The 24,881-nt window shown below is 33.0% G+C and overlaps 2 protein-coding genes and 1 non-coding gene across 3 annotated transcripts; 1 reads left to right on the forward strand and 2 right to left on the reverse strand.

The window, feature by feature from the left end:
* Positions 1-965: 965 nt before the first annotated feature.
* LOC134247883 (organic cation transporter protein-like) lies at positions 966-11,883 on the reverse strand. The gene is made up of 9 exons (XM_062730281.1): positions 11,324-11,883; positions 9,857-9,960; positions 9,348-9,502; positions 7,676-7,844; positions 7,180-7,416; positions 3,450-3,664; positions 2,070-2,178; positions 1,646-1,858; positions 966-1,424 (listed from the first exon to the last, which is right to left on the reverse strand). The coding sequence occupies exons 1-9, from the start codon at positions 11,723-11,725 to the stop codon at positions 1,355-1,357; spliced, it is 1,674 nt and encodes a 557-aa protein (XP_062586265.1). The 5' UTR covers positions 11,726-11,883; the 3' UTR covers positions 966-1,354.
* Positions 11,884-13,371: 1,488 nt separating this feature from the next.
* Trnad-guc (transfer RNA aspartic acid (anticodon GUC)) lies at positions 13,372-13,443 on the reverse strand. Its single transcript has one exon. It is a non-coding gene; the product is annotated as a tRNA-Asp (tRNA).
* Positions 13,444-13,924: 481 nt separating this feature from the next.
* On the forward strand, positions 13,925-24,702 carry LOC134247886 (mucin-5AC-like). Its single transcript, XM_062730284.1, has 3 exons — positions 13,925-14,088; positions 14,693-14,752; positions 20,748-24,702. The coding sequence occupies exons 2-3, from the start codon at positions 14,745-14,747 to the stop codon at positions 23,752-23,754; spliced, it is 3,015 nt and encodes a 1,004-aa protein (XP_062586268.1). The 5' UTR covers positions 13,925-14,088; positions 14,693-14,744; the 3' UTR covers positions 23,755-24,702.
* The last annotated feature ends 179 nt before the right edge of the window (positions 24,703-24,881 follow it).

The raw sequence follows: 24,881 nt of genomic DNA on the forward strand, positions 1-24,881 counted from the left end.
CAGCTCGCTAGACTGAAAGAAGATTGACGACAGGAGAGGTATAAAACCACCCACTTGAAAAGTGCATATTGCGCAAAAACGTGCGAATTTATCTTGATTTATTTCTCAATTTACCTAAAACATCATTGTCATTTTTTACTAATCGTGTGTTCCTAATATAGTCTTTTTCTACTTCAACAATAAAACGTTTCCCAAAATTCACCTGGGTCTGGGATTAAGACCATTAAAAATGTTGCCTATTTGAACAGTCGTTTTGGTATGGTAAGATGTAGTGAAAGAATTGATAGGAACACGTTCTTATGTATAATTTGAAATCATATGGTAAAATTAATACTCGAACAGCGCACTATTTTTTGTGTGCAATAAATACGCACTTAATTTTTTTCAAAGAGCTGCCAAAGATCTCTATCGTCGTCGATTCCATTTTTAAAGCCAGAGGATGCATTCTTGTTATATATACCTTTATAAAGAAGTTTTAGGACAAATAATCATTAAACTGTTATTAAAAGAGATTCATCTCAATAACTAAACTTTGATCATCAATCACTAGAATTTAAATAATCATACATAATGTATTATCTGATAAATTGATCAGGAATTTAAAATTTAAGATTTCTTTCATAAGATAATTAAACGTGTTTTCAACTAATATTTTTTTTACAAACACTTTTGTCTGTGTTTACACAATTAACAGATGTTGAATATCAGAGATACATGTATTCATAACTGTTATGATTGCCTCTTCAATTCAGGTTTAGGGAAATAATATAAATGAGCATGATACAAAAATCATATCAATAAGTAAATATTTAAACTTGAACAACTGTTAATTATTTTCTATATCTATATTTGTACAAGAAAATTTTACTTTTATTTTCCATTTTTGTTGTTTTATTTTAAACGTCAATCTTTAATTGACAGGTTAATGGAGATTTTCTGTTACCATTTGATAAATAAGAAAACAGTTTGCTGACTGAAATTATTATATTTATTTCCTCGACATTAAAATCATTGTAAACATTGTTTAAAGGTAAATGAAAGTACGATTACATCTACTCAAAAATGTACTGTTCTAGATATTTTTAAAGCAAAAATATGGAAAAATGTAAAATATCTGAACAAATTATTTTGGCATCGTCAGAGGGTCGCATAAATGCAAATATATGTATTGCTTGCTGCTTTTAAAATAAAAATATTCATATATTCTTATAGGCAAATCGACTGAAAAACATTTTTCAATATAGTGTATAATAATTTATAACATTGCACATAAGAAAATATTCATTAAATCTTAAAAAATATATTTTTAATCCTGGAATGACACTGAGCAAATAAGGGGGCATTGCAAAATCCATCATACTCTTTCTTCCAAGTCTTTCTTTTCGCTCTGTTTTATTTCCAAAGTCATATCATCTCGATGTTTTCTGAAAAGAGAACGGCACGATCTTAGGAGCATTGATTCAAATATTAAAATTTTGATCATTATAATTTATACATTATGCTACTACATATTATTATAATATATTAAATAATAACTGTGACTTTCAGATTAACTAGATGTAAGATGGCATCGATACAAATTATCACGTGACTTAAGTTTATCCAGAAGTAAGACGTCAAAGCCATAAATAATCATGTGACTTACAGTTTATCCGGATATAAGATGTCATCAATTGTCTGTGGAAGAGGTCTTCCGTTTGTTTCCGGAAGTATTAGTGCTAGAAGCCCAGCTACAGCTGACAGGGCGCCGAACAAGAGAAGGGGCAGTGGGGCCCAAAAGACCCCTAGCTCTAAAATCTGTGGTGCTAACATTCCCCCAATACGGGCAGACATTGAGGAGATACCCATACCAATATTTCTGTAACAGATATTTATGAAAAATCCTGAGTACAAAATATAATATTTAGGTAATATTTTTTTCTAATTTAGTTTGTTCTACCAACTTGTTTCTAGTTGTTGAAGATTATTGGGATAAACAAACAATGGTAGGAACAATATTAATTTCAAAATAAGTTAAATTGTTCTGTATTAAGCTTATATTTTAGAAGTTATGATTAAATCTTGCTTACCTAACTACTGTTGGAAATACTTCAGCTGCCATTAGGTATATTATAGCGTATGATGCTGTTATACCGAACTTCCCTAACATTGCCAACGTCACTTTTAGCGGAACCAGATCTTTCAAAAAAAAAAATTTGTTAAGGACAGACGAGATCTTCCTCAATTATATATAATTTTTTCCAAGATTTTGTCATTGAAGAATTACTACTTTAACATGTTTACTCACATCTGAGGTACCTTACCAGGCATTTGTGCAAGATATAAGAGGATGGCATTTCTTATATAATCCTTTAGGGAAAATAACTTAGTTTGGCAAAATAACATTTTTGGTGTTTCAATTTTTAAAAACAATTAGAAACCGGTTTAGAAACCAAAAAGTAATAAATATTTTGTAATTTTTTCATACATTATGAAGATATACAAAACAGATATTTAAGGAACGTATCGTCTGACCTTACATTCATATTTTCTCTTCCTTATCCAAGCAAATTAACATAATTTCTTTTATTTCAAAATGTGTTAAATATATATTTTAAAAAATAGACCATTTTCAGATTACAACCTGTGAAATAAAAAAATGATAAAGAATCTGAAGAATAAGTCTTGCTTATTTTGATTAGATACAAGTATTTATAAATTAAATTATAAAACAAGAGATGTTTGTAAAACACTTATGCCCCCCTCCCCCCATATTGGAATTTTTCTAAGTCAAAAAGGGCATAACTCTGTCAAAAACGGCGCGATTATACCCAAAACAGAACTTGACCAAGATATTTATCTGATAAACCTGTACATCAAATTTTATATCAGTATGTGCAACCTCTGCAAAGAAAATGAACGGAAACTGCAAATAATTGGAATTTTTCTAAGTCCAAGGGACATAACTCTGTCAAAAATGGTGCAATCGTACCCAAAACAGAACTTGGCCTAGATATACCTCTGATAAATCTGTACGCTAAATTTCATTTCAGTATGTGCAACGGTTGCAAAGAAAATTAACGGAAACTGCAAATGTAAGTCCAAGGGGCATAACTCTGTCAAAAATGGCGCGATTGTATCCAAAACAAAACTTGACCTAGATATTCATGTAATATATCAGTATACCAAATTTCATTTCAGTACGTGCAACGGTTGCAAAGAAAATGAACGGAAACTGCAAATAATTGAAATTATTCTAAGTCCAAGGGCCATAACTCTGTTAAAAATGGTGCGATCGTGCCCAAAACAAAACTTGGCCTAGATATTTATGAGATATATCTGTATACCAAATTTCATTTCAGTATGTGTAATGGTTGCGAAGAAAATGAAAGGAAACTAAGTCGACAGACCGACCGACAGACAGCAGCAAAGCAATATGCCCTCCCTTCTTCGAAGATGAAAAATCTTACCTTTTGGTATAAAAGCAGATGCTATACAACTTATTCCACCGAAGATCATGGTAGCCGTCAATGGCTTTTTCCTCCCGATTCGGTTTAGACATAATACACACATAATATAAGCAGGAATCTCGACAGCCCCTGCTATCATAAAGTTAATATAGGGATCACCTCCCAGGTTATCTGTCCCCAGGGCCAGTCCATAATACACCATGGCATTCACCAACCTAAGCCAAAAACAATGCTAAGCCATATGTAAAAAGCAATATGTAAAAAAGTTAAATATACACCATAAAACATCATATATAATAGAAAAGCTTACAATATAAGTAGCTTAAAAGTAAATAAGAAAGTCACAGGTAGTAAGACTAGCCTAAGGAAGTGACTCTTTATTTCCTGGTGAATTATTTATCGTTTTCACCCTGCTGAATACCCTTGTGTCTATGAACAACCCAAAACATTTTCGTAATTTACTCTCAATAAGGTCCAATTCCTAAAATATTTATATATAATTACTCTGAAATCACTAATCTTTGTTGGTGTCAAGTTGTTCTGTTTTCTTGATAAAAAGAAACCCACAAATTCATATCCTGCACTAAATGTCAAATTTTAAGACTAACTTTCCTAACAGAACTTAGCCACAAAAAATTCGAGGAAATGCATGAATTTTGCAGTTTTTTTATGAATTTCACGGGATTATGCTATTTGCTACGCATAGGTGAAAATTTTACTTTAGAAATTTAAGTTTATTAATAGAAATACATCTACTTATCTACTTTCTTCTTCTTATTTTTACATTTTTTAATGTCTTCGTAAATATTATTATATCAAATTAATATAGTTTGCTTTTGCATTTTCTTACATCTCTTTCATATATGGATGTTTTACTGACGATAGCCAAAAATGGCCAAGTAATAATTAAAATGTTTGACAAACATGACGACTTCAACATTTTTTAAAGTCAACTTTCATTAATTATGTAGTGATATCCCGCTATCGCTTGCATATGGTGTTTCCAAACTACCAACTTATTTAATACTCAAGACCATACTCCGAATACGATCAATTTTTAATGAGGCAGGCTATATACAGATAGTTGATTCTAAAGTCACCATTTTGTGCTTGGTATGCAGGGCTTTCCTAGACCTTAAAGAAAAAATTACATATTTGTCAAAACAAGATGGTTCGATTTGTCTTGAATCTAGGTCCCCAGGTAACTGTGAATTATAAAGTTCTCAATCAATAAAATTTATTAAGGACAGATGACAAACATTTTTTTTCTTTGGAAGAGACTTAATAGCATGTCACAAGTTTAGAAAAGTGCATAATTCTTAGAATTTTTTATCCAAGAACTGGAAAATGAAATAGACTTGGAAAATATTAGTAATATTTCAATAAAAATCCAAAAAATAATAGACAAATCACACCAAGTATAGGTTTACAGGTGAAAACAAATTTCAGAATATGTTACCTTGGTGCTAAAAGTGCAATATAAACCTTAGAAAAAAATAACAACCCAGGTGATTTTTAGGAAGAGAAAAAAATGATGAAAATTCATCACTATCATATAGGCTAATTTTTACTAATATTTTCCAAGTCTATTTTATTTTCCAATTTTTTGGAGAAAAAATTCTAAGAATTATCCACTTTTCTAAACTTGAGACATGATATTAAGTCTTCTCCAAAGAAAAAATTTGTTTGTATCATCTGTCCTTAAATATTCAAGATAGAGTCTCTCAGCTTGGACTCAACCATGTTTTTAATATTTGACAAGGAAAAGCCCCTTCGTACCTTACTGAACATTTTTTTACTTCGGTAAAATTTAAATAGTTTTCATACAAGATCTGTCTCAAATGTAGATTTTGTTGTACCAGATGCTAAGCAAATTTTCATCATTTATTTTAATTGAGTCAAAGAATGGAACATATTACCAGCAGAAATTTAAACCGTTTTGAATACTGAAAATAAGTTTGCCTTTAAAAGAAATGTCAAGAATTTTTCTTTAGAAAAGGGAATTGTCAAGTGTAAAAGTCAATTAAGTTATGTTCAATTAGTCTTATTTTATTTTGTTAGTTGTTTCCGATTATCATCATGTGAAGATTTAATATTTATGCAAATTACAATCCAGTTTTAAGGATCTCTGTGTTGCCAACTTGATCCCACATCTTAACTATAGTTAACTGTTTTTTAATCTTTTTATACTTAATATCCAAATTGACAATTATTTCTGTGTTTTTTTTTTTTTGGAGACCAGGTCTTCCAACAACCCATTGGTACCAATTGTGCCCCGTTATTAGCAGACCTTTTTTGTATTCATATGAAGCAGAATTTGTCCAAAATCTTATACGTATACGTGAAAAAAAGAAAACACTTGCTGTGGCCTTCAACTCGACATTTAAACATACCGACGACCTACTGTCAATTAAAAATTGGTATTTTCATTCTCATGTCGATAGAATATATCGTGGTGAGCTTGAGATAAAAGATACCACAGAGTCTGACACATCTGTTTCATATTTGGATTATTTGGATATATTACTTGAAAAGTAATGGTCGTTAATGGTAATCTAACAACCAAGCTCTATGATAAACGTGATGACTTTAACTTTTCTATCTTCAACTTCCCTTACTTATGCAGCAATATACCTTCATCACCTGCATGCGGAGTTTATATATCTCATTTGATTCCATATGCAAGAGCATGCTCTACATATGTACAATTTATTTAAATTGAGGTAAATTATTGACAAACAAGTTGATGAAACTAGAATATCAGCAGTCTCATTTAAATACATCATTTCGTAGGATCTTTGGTCGATACAATGACCTTGTCAGCAAATACAATTTGTCATTAAATCAAATGCTGACTGGCATTTTTCATGCAAATTGTAAGTCAGTTATTTACACGCTGAATTGAGACGGATTTTTCCGCTATTTCCCGATCATGACAAGGAGCACACGGCGGGTGTGACTGGTCGGCAGGGGATGCTCACTCCTCCATGGCACCTGATCCCATCTCTGATATTTTAGAGGTCGTTGTTTGCACTGCTCCTATTTTTATTATTTTATGGACTTTTGAGCTTGATATTTTTTCGTTATCTTGTCCTTCGAAACTGACTGATACCAATATTTGAATAATTCTAATTAAATTAAGTGCCAAACTTTTTCTGATATATTCTTGTCAAAATGCATTGTAACAACATACGTAGTATATCAAATAGATATCTTCATAAATTCTATGGTCGTTATAATGACCTTGGTGGCAAATAGAACCATTAAGTTGTATTTTGGCCGACATATTTCGTGACAATTGAAAGGTTTTTGTTTTAAACTGAATATGACTATCTATGGAATGTTCCGACTACCTTATTAATGCATAGGGATCTGGGCGGATATGACCAGTCAACAAGAGAAGCTTTCTCCTCTAGGGCACCTGAACCAACATCTGGAAATTCCAGAGGTCCCTGTTTTATGCCCTCTTCTCAGATTTGTTTTGTGTAGTTTTGAAATGCAATCCAAAAGTATGTCTTTCTCTTTTAATACTCGATATGCAAGTATTAAAACAGATAGATAGACCTAATAAGTGCCTCTTTACATTTGAATTTAATGGTTTTTAAGGTATAATATTAATCAAAATCTACTAGTGGTGTCATATTATACATAATAGTCCCTTTACGTATATTTTGCTTTTGAGTAGCAATATGACACTGTGTATTAAACAATCATATTACCCCATACCTACCAGTTAAACCAAACGTTAAGAGAAAGGGTCAGCATTTTGAATGGTCGAAAGAGGTCTACGAACGTATACTTCCTATCATCTAGGATGTCTTTCGGATTCTCTTTGGAAACACCCAGTCCCTCCAGCATGCTTTCTGTGATGGCGACTTTGTTGGTTTTAGCGACCTTTTTAATAATTTCTTTCGCTTGCTCCTCCCGGCCTTTAGAAAGCAGCCATCGAATAGACTCTGGTAGTACACTAACAACAATGAAATCATATTGAAAATGATTATTTGGACTCTTCAACTACAAGTAGGAAAGATAAGCACAATATAACTTAACACACTTTCGCCTTTTCAATTTGTACATCATTTTTCCTTTTTAATTTGAAATTATTAATAAAAATGTTTCAGATATTATCTTAAGCATTTTACTGGTTATACTGATGAAAATTCAAATTTTAAACTTTTTAAAATTAAATTTTGAAACTGAAATAATTTTACATACAGTAAGATTACCATAGATAAACGGAAAATAGCACCACGGGTAGGGTGATGGCCAGTTCGATGTATCGCCAGTCGTAGATGAGGTAGGCGATTCCAGACAAGGCCATGTACCCGATACTGTAAAATCCCTGGATCAGAAACCCAGCCAGTACACGGTAACTCGGCCCCACTAGCTCAGTACCTGTCATAATTTATCTTATTTCTGAAATGGGTGTTTTTTGTTATGCAGTGAAAATATTTATCTGAATCAATGTTATAGTAAGTAGTAAGAACCATAAATTATAAAAGTGTTCATTTCAAATTTTATTGTTTGTTAAGTCAAAGTTACAGTTATATTTCAATATGCCAATATATAGTTATTGTATATACCGGTACTGTTATCCATGTATTAAATTTGAATTTAATAAACATTAAAAGTACATTCAGGTATATTTTGACTATTTGCTCTGTCTCTGTACAGTGACTGTGCATGAAGTATTAACTTCAATAACCTAAATTTACATTTGTAAAGTATGAATAATATATTTGATGTGTCATTTGTAACTAAAGATATCGAAATCTTCAAGAATAAAGAGAACACTACAAATTAACTCAATGCTTCGATACATAAACTATTACTATACGATCAAATTTATTATCTAATTGATTTCTTATTAATTAGAAGAAATAGTACAGAAAAAATGTTTTGGACATGAAAAATCTCTAGTCTTTCTCATAATCCATGTTAAAAATTAAATATTGATCATGAATGTATAGGGTGAAATCTTATCGGTCAATGACACCGAGCGGGCCAAAATTATCTTATTTTAGGACAATTTTTAAGTTTAGCCTTCATTTCTGGTTTAAAGGTCACCATTGAAGAGTAATGTAATGCTAGTATTCAAGGTCACGTTTTTGAATTATACTACATGTATATGTGACTATGGTTTTTGCTGATCGTCTTTTTTAATCCAGTTGTAATTACCCGGTAGTAAGAATCACCCTGAAAATGATTCTGTTCTCAAGATACTCATCTTTGACGTTATTCTTTTAACTATGAATTAAATCTTAAGTTTGATACCATCAAAGAATATTTAGTTATTATAAGATATCCCAGAGAAAAGATAGCCTTTCTGTCCTTTTACCTATTTTTAGATTTGTTTGGTCAGATTTCAAGAGTTCATCAACTGCAGAAGTGACACACTTTGATAGGGTTGTCACTTTGATAAAATTGAACATCCATATCTTTGAGTTCATTTAATTCATATAGCTTGAAGAAATCAAAAATAGGTCGTTTGTCTTAAAGTTTACGTTGTCCTCGAGTGTCGTCCAGGCTATCAGTCAAAGCTTTAAAATTACGAGTCCTGCTTAACAAAGGTTGAAAATATGTTTACAAAAATAATAAGCAAATTTATATGAGGTATACTGCATTCTATGTTAAATCATTTATGCGATGCTTCATGAGTGTATGTGAATAAGTGAATTTAGAATTAACGTATTTTGCAAGAATTTCTAAATATTACTTGTTGCTATTGATTAAAAGTGAGTGTGCGCGTGAGAGAGTCTCATAGAGAGACATGTTGTAAATTTTGAATTTACCAGGTTGCAGTAAATACAAAATTTACAACATCACAAGAAAAAGAAGATTAATTTTATGTTGATTATACTGGGTCATTCACCCCATATACACAGGTCATATACATACACATTGTAAAAGCAACCAAGAAAAGCCCGGTCTGGGCTGCTCCCTGGAGAATATAGAATGGAATGAAAACAAACATGGACGGAGAGGCGGCAGCAACACAACCCACAATGAGCAACATCAGCAACCCAGCAAAAAACATAGGACGGCGACCAAATCTACAACACAAGCGGTAAAATAGGTACCGGTATATAAAGAAATTTGTTTTCATTTTGTCATTTATATGCACATAGACTTTACATTAACAAGTAAATGTTTTTGATCCGAGTAACCGTATAGCAGTTTTACTAACCGATATACTCGCATCGTTCGACGATTAAACGGTTAATCGAGTACTCGTTGAAAGCACTCTGTCTACATGTATTAACAACCTTTTTATCATCTTTCATCTGTTCATTCCCTTAATCAATTAGTAATTTTTCCCTTCAGAAATAAAAATTAATTTGTGTATTTAAAAAGCGTTTAGATATTGTGGATGATAGCACGAGAGACTTTGTAAATAAACTACTCACATGTCTGAGAGCTGGCCAAATATAACAGCACCAAGAAGCCGGCCGAAAAAGTACAACGTTTTGGAAGTACTCCGTAGCCATGCTGACTTGCAGACTAAGTAAAACTGTGAAAATAAAATTTTATATGAATTCATTATAAAAGACTTTCTCTATAGAGGAAGATATACTGTAAATCATAAGGTTTAGTTTCCTCATTCCCCTCAAATCAAAGAGAGATATCCAGTTTTTCCAAGGTCGGTTCAGTTGCCATTTATTCCTTCTGAAATGCTCAAGAAAAAGTACGTTCTTTTTTTATTAAACAAAAATAGTTATTGATGTGTTTAAGAATCTCCGTATAAATTCAAAAATGTCTGAACAGCTAGGCAGCCTTAACAAAAGTGAAAACTCTTCAATATGAATCGAGCATTGACAGGTGATTTGTTGAACTTGTCTATTAATTAGAGGAAATAAAATACAGGTATTTCTCAATATGTATATATTATACTCATTATTTCTGTAAAAATTGTTTGCTGGGTATTTAAATTAAAAGCACAAGGTTGGTCTAGAAGCTTTTTAAGATACTTAAATCTACGATTCTGCACTCTAATAAGGAAATATTTGATTTTTTTCATCACAGAACCATTAATTTACTGGCTTTAACAATTTTCATGTACCGACTGAGAAATAAACCTTGTAACCGTGTAAAGTTACTGTGAAACGTGCAATAATGGTCTCTTATATTTTCTGTGTAATTTCTAGTTAAAAGTGTAAGAAAGAAATTCTAAATATAAAAGAAAGCAATAAATACCTAGTTTTTTATCTAATATTTTTTTTAAACATGATATGAATAGAAAAGGCTCTGTGACTCAAGTATGAACTTGAATGAACTACATGATTTCTGATAGTGAGAAAATCAATACTAAATTAAGATCTGTGATTCGGACGAACTCATTAAACTAAAGATCAATATTTTATTATATTCCGTAAACAGAACTTTCTCCACACTGACAAAAATTATCGATTAAAAAGAAGCAAGTGTGTTTACTGCATAAGTGTGTGTGCTGTATCCATCATCATACCACGTGTTTCGGCAAATACGATTGTACAATGCATAATGTGTGTATATAAAGTCCCTATGGATAATATAATACTATGATGCACATATTCTGTTACCGTCTGGTATTTCTTACATTTCATCCTTTGCGATACTATGCAATCATATTACTATATTTCATATGAATAAAAGGCACACACTCAATTTTTTTTTAAACCTACGCGCCCTACTTAAATTTACTGCACTATTAACTTAACACTTTTCTTACACTTACTATACCACACGTTAAAAACTTAGCTAATTGTGGTTTATTTATAGAAGTTTTGTGCACAATGTACAGACGATTAACGAGACATGTAACTTAGTAAGCCTATATAATTTGTTCTCATTTATTAATACAAAATGCTACACGTACATGTACACATATGTCTCACCTGAGTTACAATTGTAGGTCCGTAAACATCACGAGAAAATTCCCAATCTGAACACTCTTCTTTGCTAAAAGAAACATTTGTTTGGGATGATAAAAGTTCCTGGAATGTAGACGTCCCGTTAGTAACATAGCGAAGAACTTCGTCAGACTTGTAGATTTCACATGCATCTTCGTCTGCTTCCCTCAAGAAGGAAATCCAACTATCAAACGTCACATTTTCAACACCAGCAGACGACAGGTTTCTGTACGGAATCTGACATTGTTTCTTTGGGTTTGCACCTACAAATACCATATTCATCGCATGGAAGGCACACACGATGGACACAAGACATATTAAGAAAAGACGCGTTTTTTGATAGTGTCCAAGTTCTCCCAAGACTTTCAGAAGTTCGTCGAAATGCATTGCAACGTCTGAAAAAGGTCGTTGACTTGACGTTCACTAATTTTCAAAGATCAGTTCCATTTAGCATGACCCGATCGCGATCTACAATGAAAGAAAAAGATTACCATATTTAAATCTCACTGCTACCACGCGTGTCAACAAGTCGCCTAGAAAAAGATAAACGGAAATATACAAATCAAAAATCCAAAACAATTAGTAGATTTATAGCTTGAGTACCGGAAAGATTTAAACCATATGCTTCGGATCTAGAAGTAATTCGACAATGAAGTGCGATATGAATGGGGGATTCACACATTCATTACTACGCTCAAGGAAATATTAACATCGGACGATGCGTATGTAGAGCAAAGGTCGATATCGTACGGTAACGCTTGACAACAGAGGAAGTTAAAAAAAGTGGAATTTAATTTCAGGTGTAACTGTTGTCATTTAAAGCCATTTCAAATATAATATATATATATATATATATATATATATATATATATATATATATATATATATATATATATATATATATATATATATATATATATATATATATATATATATGTTTTTTACATATTGTGTTATTGTGCTATTTTTATGTTATTTAACTGATGTATAGTGATCTTGTTAGTAAATAAAATCTTGTATGTAGTACAACAAAGATAATGCAATCCACGTGTTTGTCGTAAATTAAAAAAAGCAGCTGTTCCGGGGGTGGATTCAGACATACCCTGTACAAAATATCTTAAAATTTTTATAAATTTTAAATCTTTGAATTGATCACAGTTGAAATTATTCTTATTAAAATCAATTAAAAAAAAATATAGAATGCATGTAATATGCTTTCAAATAAACTATTTTTATCTCTGTATTTATTGGAGAATGCTAAGACTTTAAAAAGTTAAACCATTCCAAAGTGGGATATCATATCATATGCACTACTTTTTTCATGACCCTTGCCCTAAAAGCATGAATATTATTAATGCAAATCTAATTAGTTAATGCGTGAATTTATTTATTTTCTAAAATCAAACTGGATATCCTGATAGTAAGAAAAGCTAATGTAGATTTGAAATATTGAAAAGGGGATTTTATGAAGGGTTTTTCGTCAAACAATATTACACAAACAAAAATTCACATTGCTCCGAGGAATTTAAAATTTATACAGGCTTCTTACCTGTCAGTTAATTTATTTATTTACATTGGGTTTTTTCAAGTCTGTAGTGCTGAATAGATTAGTATGACAATATTTATCTCATTTCTTATTCTTGCATGCAAGAGATTTGCACTATAATTTTTAATTTTAAAGTCACTGTTAAAATAATTGAAGTTTGACGGAGGACCATTATGTGTTCCCCTTCAATTTTTTGTGATTTTTTGTTCCAGTTTAAAATTCAAAACATATATAATCGAATGATGTTTTACATGACCACCGATCCGTAATTTATTCTAGTTCAAGTCCAGCTACAGATTTGGCACCAGGATATTCTCAATGAGGATGTTTCTTTCTACCTTAAATTCTACGTCATGAAGATAAAATTAAGAGAAAAAAAATCAATGTAATCCAAAAAATGCTTTATAGTCGGGGAAAAAGAGAAGAAAGAAAAAGAATGAAGAGGAAAGGAAACATAAGAAAAATTCATGAGAAGAAAAAGAGTAGCCTCCCCGGCGGGGAATCGAACCCCGGTCTCCCGCGTGACAGGCGGGGATACTTACCACTATACTACCGAGGACTGCATATCTTATTATAAGACAAAGCAGTACATATCGCTGACATACTGTTTCAACGATCTCTTCTCTTTCATAGATTTGATTTTACTGAGTGTGCAAGATGTAAACATTTTTTTTCTGTAAAACAACACTGCTGAATAAACTTATTTTAAGATGAGTGCAAAATATACAGCATGAATTATGTTGTTTGATTTGATCATGATATATCCATTGTGACCCCGCCGTGGGCCCCAAGCACTTTTCTAGCGAACAAATGTTTATTTTAGCTATATACCTTTATCAGAAACTATAAACACAATTTTCCATTCAAAAATATAAATAAAAGAACAAACCAGGTCACTAAATAATAGAAGAAATAGGTCAAAAGTAAAGTTTAAAGCAAATCGAAGGCACTATATAGTTTAACAATTCGACGCTTGTATTAGTGCGCAAATGACCTCAATCTGTACTCCTTTCGATTAAAAATAGCCATATCACGTGGTCTGTAGGATTCATGGGTAATGAATGTGCGCACGCAACCCTTGTTTTCAAAGAGGAGATAACAAACATGGTGTGTTGAAAATCGTCGTTTTAAGGAAAACAAATGCGTGTGAATGATTGAAAAATCTTCTAAAGGATGTTTTTTGATACAGATATTGTTCTTAGAAGTAAGTATGTCATTTACCTCTTGCAATTTCTTTGTTATAAAGGTTTGTCTTAGGCGCGAACACAGACATCCGGGCGGTTGTATGATTACGAGGACAAAATTTTCTTTCCACTGATTGGATGAAAGTTGGACATGGCATAATTTTCAAATAAAAATGAATATAATCGGCCTACATAATTAAATTAACGTTTGATAATGAACTGAAAGGTCTTTATATAAAAAAGTGTTAATATAAATGTGTACATATATACATAGATAAATGTTTGTTGTTGAAACTACATTCATACATTTATGAGATGAAACAACATTACATAAATTTACTATCATATTTAAAGTACGAAAAAAATGTTTAAAATGTTTTCATTGAAAAAATGATTTTCATTGTTGTAAATTTTATCGGAAATTATGTAATTTTATTATTACGTCATAACAACATGATGACGTCATTTGAAACAAAAATTATGTGCAAACGATATTACAAATTTATTATTATACATCTATAACATTTTCAATCTTTTTAAAGATATATTTTTCATTCATTTTAGAAACATATTTTTATTTATTTAAAAGCAGTTAGATCTATATGAGTTTTTTTTTCTTTAGAGTAATATTGGAAAATCCCCGTCAGTGAAGATCTAGACAGGCAAAAAAGACAACATGAGCAGGTAAGAGATTTCCTCAGGGTATAAGCATAGTTAGATTAAAAAGTTAATTTTCCTAGCATATTCTATAAGAGAATATTGCTGTCTGATGTCTGACACTTTATTTTGTGTTGCTCAAAATTTTGTAAATAAGATATTGTTACATTTAGTTAGTGAAGAGAACGAAGTTTAATTTTATTTATTCTTTTTTTCTTTTCTTATCTTATTTTTAGTTTTCATTTTTTTATCTATTATCAAAAAATGTCATTTTTAGTTTTTCATTGATGCATACCCTCTCAATGTTTTATTTACCAAATTTTCAATAGTATTTAAATGTTTCCGTCAAGATAACTACCAGGGAATTATATTTATTTGTAAAAATACTGTACAAAGAGTAATTAGAATATTCAATATTTGAAAAGGTTGCCTGTGAAAATGATAGGTATACTTGTTTGTATTGAAATTTTTTTTTTTAATTCTAAAAATCTTGAGAAATAACTAAAATTCACTGATTTTAACTTATATATATTCTTCTTTTAAATATTCTTAAAATTTATTAATATTTCATTAATTTCCTATCTTTACACCTAACACAAGTGAATTGATGTTTATGCCCCTGCCAGAAAATTTCATCATGATTTTTTTTTTACTTCTGAAATACTTTCATTTTTATTAAAGAGAGAAAAGTTTCAAACTTAAATAGTAAATACAAATGTTACAATTTGAAAATTTGTTCTTTTTTTTTTTTTTTAAATCTGTTTTGCAAGTAAGACCACATAATTAAAGGTTCAGAAATAATCACTCCCTGATGTATATTTAAGAAAAAAACAACAACAACAAAAAAACAAAAAAAAACTTGTATTGTCTTCATTCCATTTGATTTAGTGATTGATTGATATTGTTTAACGCCGAGTTGTCAATATTTCAGCCATATTTCAGCTCGATTTAGTGGAACTAGTGTTATAGTTAGGTACGTTGATTTTAATTCCACAGTTTTCGAAACGGGGCATTTAGTTGTTTACTTGTTTCACGTGATCAAATCTCTCGTTGGTATTATACCGCGACGGAGAGCGGGAATCACGTGGCCTTCCTCGGCTGTACTGTATTTATACAAAAAATTAAATCTTTGAATTTTAAAAGCTAATATGTTTGTGTCCTTTAATCAAAGTTAACATTTAGTCCCCAGATGAAATTGGGAGATATTAGTTTTGATCCGTCTGTCTAGCTGTCCGTCTGTCTTAAGTTCTGTCTGTCTGTAACCCTTTCGTTTCCACGCAATATACCAAGAAGCCTGTAAAATTTTGCATGAAATTATACACAACAACTTCATATGGCCAAAGAAAGACCACTATTGATTTTGGAATCAGAAGATTAAAGATCAAGGTCATTAATTTAAAAAAAAATCAATCTGTTTTACACTTTCGTTTCGCGCGATTTCTCGAAATGCCTTTGAGCTGAGCTCTTGCAAGGACATTTACGAGGGGGTATCAAAAAGTTCGTGGACTGGCGCCATAAAATTAAAACCGCTTTAGGTACATCGATGAATTTTAAAATATCTGGTTAGCATCATCTTTTCTATCTATAGAATAAACCGCAAATCATAAATTTTATTTTTTTAATAAATTAGTTCTGTTTTTTGTAAGCTATGGTATGCCCAGGTGGCGCAACCTCGAATACGATGTTTTTTCGACCGAAGTTTAACTGAGAAAAACTATTTTGATATGAAAATTTGACATCCAAAAATCTTGTTAATTCAGGTATATGTTGGGACACTATTGCTTCATAAAATATGAAATCTTCATTTCGTTCTGAGTGTCCAAACAAATAAGTCCTTGAAAATGACTGATCATATGTTGTTGATATTAAACTCCCAAAAGCAAAATATGCTGGCACAATCGAGCGAGGATCTCTCCCAATGTATAAATCCATTTGCAATATTATTTGAATAATAAGATGCTTTCTTTGTTTGTTATTACTGGAATTAACGGAAGCAGCTGTTGCAGAAAAAATACCAAACCCGCGTAAGTGAGTTATGTAAATTTTTTCTGCAATAGCTGCGATCGTTAATTCCAGTAATAACAAACAAAGAAAGGCATTTTATTGTTTATATTCATATCTGTTTAAATAATCATTTAAAGTAGGATTAAAAAGATTAATTACTGTATTAATGATGCGAACGTCTTTAAACGTTTCATTGATGGAACAACCACTGATCAAGAAATCTGAACAGGCGACATGCCTAATGTAGTTCATGCAGTGATTAACGCAATGGGTTTTCTTAAGAAATAAAGGAGAAAATACTCAGTCGATGTAAATATATGCATTTAAAACCGCTGACATTGAAAAGTCATATAAAGAAGACGGGTTTAAGTCCTTACTCAGCTCCAGGGAATCTCATCAAATTAAGTGTATGAGGTAAAAGAAGCGGACATTGAAAAACAATGACGTTGTCGGACGTCATGAAACTAAACGGCGACGGCGCCGGGTAATCATATATTGTCGTTTTTATTTTATTATATTTTATCAAATAATGAACGAATCAAGCTAAATTTTAAACTTTTCTTTATCTTTTGTTGTTTTATGTCCCTTATAAATTTTGAAAGTAAAGACTACATAGTACTAATTTTGTAGCCTCAGTCCACGAACTTTTTGATAACCCCTCGTATAGTACAACTCCATATGGCGTATGGAAGACCCCTATTTAATTTGAGGTCAAAAGGTTAAAGGTCAACGTCGTAAAGTCATACATTCTTTGTGAGTAAAACGTTCATTTCAGGGTAATATTTCAAGAAGCTTTTGAGTTTTTACAATTAAATTTTATACCATAACTCCCTATAGCCCCGTTCTCATAAATGCCCCCTTTCTAGAACCACCCTTCCACATTGATCCGCGCATGTTCTTTTTTCCCTTAAGCGAAGAACACAGATTCTTTGATGAATTACCTTCTTATATATTTTTAAGGGGGCCGACTGTAGTTTCCATTGCGCAATATTTCGCGCAATATAGTAAAATGTGCATGTGGATATGGGCACGACATAAGGTTTTAATTAGGATTTTCCTGTATTACTTCCGTCCGTTAGACTCGCATTTAGTTCGGGTTTTTTTAAGTAACCGTTCATGATAAAAGTAGTTGACTGTTCAGTCAATTTCAAATGAAAACTTTTTTCTGATTTTCCCTATGATCTTTTACTCACTTCATTCTGTGTTAACCTCGTTTTAAGAAAACTTTTCAACACATTTGACAATATTTGTTGAGCAATATATATTTTATTTTAATAAACTTGGTACAAAGTATCCTTGGGTGAAGGGACGTTTAAATTGTTGAAATGAAGGGCCAAGTTCCCCCATAAGGGGAGCTAATCAAGAAAATACCAAAATAGTATGGGGTCATTAAAAATCTTCTCAAGAACCACTGGGTCAGAAAAGCTGAAAATTATGTGGAAGCATCCTTAGGTAGTGTAAATTATTCAAAGCATGACCCCAATATTTAGGGCGAAGATCTAAATTATTCAAATCACGACCCCTGGTCATTTGGAAAAAATCTTTAAAAATCAAGAACTACTGGGCCAGAAAAGCTAATGCGAAAGCATACTAGGGTAGTGTAGATTCTAATTTGTTCAAATCAAACTCTGAGGGCAGGGCGGGGTCACAAATGGTATTACAAGTGGTCATCTCGTAAAGAACCGCATGGCGAAGCTACTCAGGTGAGCAATGTAGGCCTCTTGTTCTGGTTTACTTGGCCTCTTGTTCTGGTTTGCTTATTGTTTCCTGCTTTCACTGAAAGTGGGATCCGGAGATTTTAGGTCAAGTCTCACACTGTTTGACTGTCAGTCTGTCTATATTTCTGTCAGTTGTAACATTATCGTTTCCATGCGATATCTCGAAAAGCTTTTAAATTTTGCAATATAATTTTTTACAACAACTTCCTATTGCATAGGGAAGATTCATTGTGTTTTTGGGTAAAATGTCCAGGTCATACATTTAAAAAAATCTTCCCTTATTATGTTCCCCAAACGAAGTTGGGGAACATATTGTTTTTACTCTGTTTCTTATTATTATTATTATTATTATTATTATTATTATTTTTCTTCTTCCTGGGAAAATTTTGTCCACGAGTGATCTTGTAAACTACACATCCGACTAAGGTAAAATGTTTTTAGGGTCAGTAGACATGTTATGTAGATTTGCCGAACGAAGGTCATTTTGCGCGCACGTGCTTGCAAGAGCGTGCACGTGCGCGCAAAATGACCAATATAATGGATATTGCTGTAACTTTTCTTTTTCTTGATGAATTTTTTTGAAACTCATAATGTAAGGACACATTAGTAGTATAGACAAGATGGCATGGTCAAAATAGCAAGATCTCACGCGCATGCACGTGCTCTTCGCTCTGATTGGCTGAAACTAAAATCTCAATATCTTTCTTGTTTCTTGTCATAATCTTTTGAAATTTTGAACATAGTCCTACATTATGAAGGTCTACAGCATGATATATAAAAATATTCATGAAAGCATGCGCATGCGCGCGTGCTGTAATCTGATTGGCTGAAACTTTAAATGGCTATATCTCCTTTGTTTTTTGACGAAATGCTTTGAAATTTAAAACATAGTCATGCATTAGGATATCCTAAAATATGATATAGAAAAAAAATCAAGAAATCACGCGCATGCACGTGTGCTGCAATCTGATTGGCTGAAACTTTATATGGCAATATCTCCTTTGTTTTTTGACGAAATGTTTCGAATTTTAAAATATAGTCATTCATTTAGATATCCTTCAATACGATAAAGATAAAAATTTATGAAATCACACGCATGCATGTGTGCTGTAATTCGATTGGCTGAAACTTCAAATGGCTATAACTCCCTTGTTTTTCAACCAAACAGGATTTGATTTAGAACATAGATAAATATAAGGGACTCCTACAAGAAGGTGTAGTCATTATGCACGTGCTTGCGCGTGCGTGCACGTGAAATGAGTAAAATTATAAATACACTATGAGTGTATTTTTTAATACTTTTGGATTAAATGCTTTGATTTTAAGTATATTAAAATTTTAGATAGTGTAGACAAGATAATATGGTCGTTACGCACATGAACACGCGTGCAATGCATATTTTTTTTAATATATTTTTCCTACATTTTCCTACATATTTTGTATTTTTTGGGAAGACCTTGATTAAGTCTAAATTCCATAAAGTATTTCTTATCTAATAGAGATTACAGGGAATATGGCATCAAAAGGGACTTGGGGAGCGTTTGGGGAACATCTGTAACGGTCCCCGTTACAATTAGCACTAGTTTAGTTTGAGGTCAAAAGAAGGTTAAGGTCGTAACTTCATAAGTTCTTTGTGTAAAAATTTCATTTACAGGCGATATTTGAAGAAGCTTTTGGTCTTCTGCAATGAAATTTCATACCATAACTCCCTATGATCGTGCGTGTGCCCCCCTTCGACCCCCTCCCTTCTGGATCTGCGCAAGCTATTTTTTAAGCGGGATCACATATTCTCTGAGTTCGTGTTTTTTTCATCATAACACAAATACAACTACATGAGACTGTTATTTTTTAAATATCTTCACATGTTGCAAAATCTTCAAATTTTGTTCTGCATACATCTGTTACATCACTCGGGGCCATTGAGCAGTGAGGGATTGCCTTCGTGCCAGCATTCAATGCTACAAGGGACCTTGGTTTATACGGTCTCATCCGAAGGACCGGACTGCACATCCCGAAGTTGGATTCTTACTCCTTACTTTGCGACTCTAGAGCAGACGCTCTAACCACTCAGCACGTGGGCGACTATAAGAATTACAAGTCATAACATATTGTTCATGATGCAAATACACAATCTCATAAATTTTAGTTCTATGTTGATATTCAATACAATTGAAGTGATATTGAGCTTATCAAATATTCAAACGAGATTTTTCTGCAACCATTTACATTATAGTATTCCAATTTGACTTTCATGCTTGTAAATTTTATTCGAATTACTTAGTAATTTGCTATTCTTACAGTGACAGCGGGATCCTTTTGATTCGGAATGATGGTACCATTCAACTTAAGGGAGATTCCAAAATTTTGGGAGAATATCATCTTAAACATCGTCTCATGGCAAGACTCAAGCCTGATGGATCCATGGGTGTTTTTATGATTCCCGAACAAGGGCCAAACAGTGGGAAAATGTTTGCAGTTTTGCCAAATGGACCTTCTGGAAAAGAGGGTGTAGGATGGGAACATGTTGTGTCTGGTGACAGTACCTACTTACGGCCAGTCTTTAGACCTATGACAGACAAAAGGACTACACCAGCTTCAAAAACTCTGCCTCCCAAATCCACTAAGCCTCCACTGCCTTCGAGTGAGCCAGTTGTTATAGATCTTTGTGATGATACTGACCCGGTTGAATCGCAGAAAAATGATAATCCAAAACAGACTCCTCAGTCTACCGCTGCGGCACCAACTCCGGTTATGTTGTTCACAAAAGACAGTGCAGCCAAATTAAATTCTAAGTCAATGGTAGTTACAACGTCTTCAAAAACGACTCCAGATTCCCAAACCCTTAATACTCAGACCAAATCTAGCACTTCAAACAGTGTCACTGTTGTGTTAAGCAATCCTGCAATAGCACAGAGTCTAAAAGAGTCGACAATTTCAAAATCGATTCAAAACACAACTCCAGTTGTTCATAGTGTCTCGAGGAATACGCAAAGTATAGGATCTGGTGTTCAGAACTTGAAACAGAATGAAACTGTAGCACGTGCAGTATTTCAATCAAGTATCCCTTCTGTTACTTCAACAAGAATTATGTCAAATACATGTAGTAGTCAAACACTGGTTTCATCGAATGTTTTACCATCTAAGATACTTAATGTGTCTCAAAATTACATACCAACTGTTACTCCTTCCTCACAGCAGAATCTTAGCGTCTCAGCAAGACCTACTGTACAGGTCCCTTTCCAGTCTATTGCTGGAACTGGGCAGCTAACTAAAACTCTTGCTTCCAGGATTGTAAATCCAAATTTAAGTAATGATCCACAAGTTCCAAGAGCGCAAGTAGTTCCAACGGGACAACATCAAGGCCTATCCACATCCTTATCCACACTAAACCGAGGAGGATTATTATCATCGTCAGCTACCCAAAGCATAAGGACACCACAACTACCAACAGCAGCTTTCCCGCCCCTTCTATCACCGTCAGTAACACAATCTCGAGTTTCAAATGCAATGGGTCGATTTTCAACAACAGTGGCAAATAAGATCATCATTTCTGCTGATGCACAATCAGTCACAACGGCACATACGGAGATCAATGAAACTCCCATTCAAATTAACTCGGTGTTTTCACTTGCTCCGGTTGATCCTATTAAGCCCTGGCTCACAAATGGGAAGAACATGCCACTCTCTGAAGTAGATTTCTGGGCGGAGGCGATTAATCTTAAAATATCGGATGATATTTTGGCTGATAAACGGTTGCGAAAAGGTTGTTCTGTTGTTCTTCAACGTACAACCTCGCATCGTCCAACAAAAATGAGGGGATGTCGAGTAAAAGATTCGCAGTGTAATGTAGCGTGTCGAAAATTATTTGTGAAGAAGCTTCTGAAAGATCTTACGAGGAAAAAACACTTGAAATTGAAGAGACGATCCATTTATGCTGCGTTGAGATTACAAATTAGGAAAAAAGTGAAAGAGATTCCGAGCCAGAAAAAAGCTCCACAAAGTACACCAGCTCTGAATAATTTTTCACACAGAAGCTTAAGTAAACCATTACAGCATCCTACCCCAAGGCTTGCTAACAACTCGGTGCTTTCTGCCAATCCGATGGGTCCTAAAACAACTTTAGCAAATCAAAATAGATATCTGCTCCTGCGGATGAATGGCCAAAATGTCCTCGTTCCAAATCCATGTACCAGTGTCAACTTTAGTTCGTTTGTCTCCGTACCCATATGTGTGACTGCGAATTCGGGAACTCCAGCAATACAAGTTAACCCACTGAACAATCCAAGATCTCTTTTAGGGACACGCTTAAGTCTATCAACTGGAAATGCTTTGACATCACTTGGTCCAAATTTACCAAACCCTGCTTCCATATCATCTCTTCCTTCGCTGTCTCAGCTCAACCAAATCAGCAACGCTCTACCCAGGGTATCAGTAAATAATGTTGGTGGGACGTTATCCGTTAATACAAGTGTACAATCTGGAGGTAGCACACTTAACAGTTCTCTTCCTGTGTTCAATCCGCAGTCAGGAACGATGAGAATGTCTGCACCATCTGCAGTCAGTGCTACATATACAGTCGGTTCTAGTCATGTTCGATTGGGAATAGTAAACCATTCTACGCCATTTCCAGTCGCTGTTAGAGCAGCAAATCAAAATAACAAGACTGCTCCCTTTCCAGTGGCACTTACATATAGAACAAGATATAGAAATAATCCTCCAGCACCTTCAAGACCGCTTTTGCAAAGTCAGATGACTGACTTTACGGCAAGAATTGGAACCTCAACAGCATCAAATACAGCTGTTCGAACATTGCCTCCAACTTCTTCTTCGACGACAATTCTGTCTTCTCAGGCAACTTTGCTAACAACGACTAGTACAGTCACTACTGCAACATCAGATGCCCAAACAGCTGTTGATGAACCTATCTCAAGTGTTGCAAAATCGAAAGTAAACAAGGGGACTAAATATTATTTCATCCCGGGAGGAGTGAAGATTAAAACAGAACCAAAATCGTCCGGTTACGGAGATGAAGAGAAAAAGCATAAGAAACATAAAAAACATAAAAGACCTCGATCGCCAGATAGCGAAGGATCTGTTGAAAAGGCAGATAAAAAACAAAGAGTTGAAACCGAAGGCAATTTAGCAGATGAGGACGTGTTGAACGATATTGCCAAAGTGAGTAGTGAGACAGATATTGAAAATTTATCAAAATCTGAGATGAGTGCAGAAAGAATCAAGCAGCTGAGAGAAAAACTGAGTGAAAATCAACGAAAACTGGAGGAATATCTTCGTCAAGTTGATCATTAACTGACATTTAATGATTAGACAATTGCTTTAAGGGGAGTTGCCAATACTTGTGAACATGAAAAGAAATGTAACTAAGCCTTTTGTCTATAGATCAGTTTGAAAATGTTTATTGTTTTATGTTAAGTACAATTCTGCCATAGACTGATATTGTGATTCAACGTCTTTGAGTATGATGATAGATTTTGGGGATATTTTATTATGTTTTCCAGCAATTACATGTAACTTAGTTACTCTGATATAAGCATAATTAATTTTCGATGATCTCAGGCAGAAAAGTTGTTCTCCATTTAAAGAAACTTGAAGAAAAGGTACTTCTTCATTCGCATAATTCACAGATGTGTTTGCTTGTTGATGAATGGATAATTCAGTTAGCATGTGTTTTTTTGTGAATTCTTTCATGTCAATCTCAGTTTGCTCAGGTATGTAGCTCTGTTCAGTCGGTTGTCTTAAAGAAAAGGGATACGCAGTATATGACCAGAGTGCTAAAAATCCACCCATCGAATAAAATGTAATATTCAGTAAGGTAAAGATCAACCCATAAAATAAAATTCCATACTCATTGCACAAACAAGTGGTGACGTTTATCGATTCATTTCTCCTTATGTTTCGGCTGTCATAGCGAAATGTTACCAATGGTTACTGTTTGTTTGTAACATATATTTTTATACTTCCAAAATAAAACAGAAATGGACTTGAATTTAAGAATAAATGTATAAAAATATTCACTCTTTATGCGCAACAAATATAGTCCATTATTTATTGTACTCTTTTGTCACACAATCCAATTTTTAAGACCAGCGAGCTACAAATCTGCAGCTGGTTCATTTCTGGGGAAATATATTGTACTTATTTGAATGTCAGTGCTATGTATAGGTTTTAGAATAAGTGTTTTAGATGTACTTATTTGAGTTTATTAAATGTTTTTATCGTGCGTTTGTTAGCATTATTTCTATGTAAACTCTAATCGTATCACTCCTAAAAAGAATATTGTGTGAATATTGTTGATTTTCGACTGCAAAATTAATTTTTAATAATCATTTTTATTTTCCTTTACTTCATACATACTATCTTTACTTAAAAAAAAATATTCAAAAAGCGTGGGATGAAAAAGACGCAGTTTGATGGCC

Source organism: Saccostrea cucullata, unplaced genomic scaffold (genome assembly GCF_032062105.1).
Source record: "Saccostrea cucullata isolate Sc308-1 unplaced genomic scaffold, CSIRO_AGI_Scuc_v1 ctg120, whole genome shotgun sequence".
In the NCBI taxonomy this organism is placed as follows: domain Eukaryota; kingdom Metazoa; phylum Mollusca; class Bivalvia; order Ostreida; family Ostreidae; genus Saccostrea; species Saccostrea cuccullata.

Excerpts from the sequence above, each read along its gene's own strand:
- LOC134247883 (XM_062730281.1), bottom strand. The coding sequence starts at position 11,725 with ATGCATTTCGACGAACTTCTGAAAGTCTTGGGAGAACTTGGACACTAT. Across the intron at positions 9,503-9,856 it reads TTTGGCCAGCTCTCAGACAT|ATTTGGTCGCCGTCCTATGT; the intron begins GTGAGTAGTTTA and ends CTTGTGTTGTAG. Across the intron at positions 1,859-2,069 it reads GTATTTCCAACAGTAGTTAG|AAATATTGGTATGGGTATCT; the intron begins GTAAGCAAGATT and ends TATCTGTTACAG.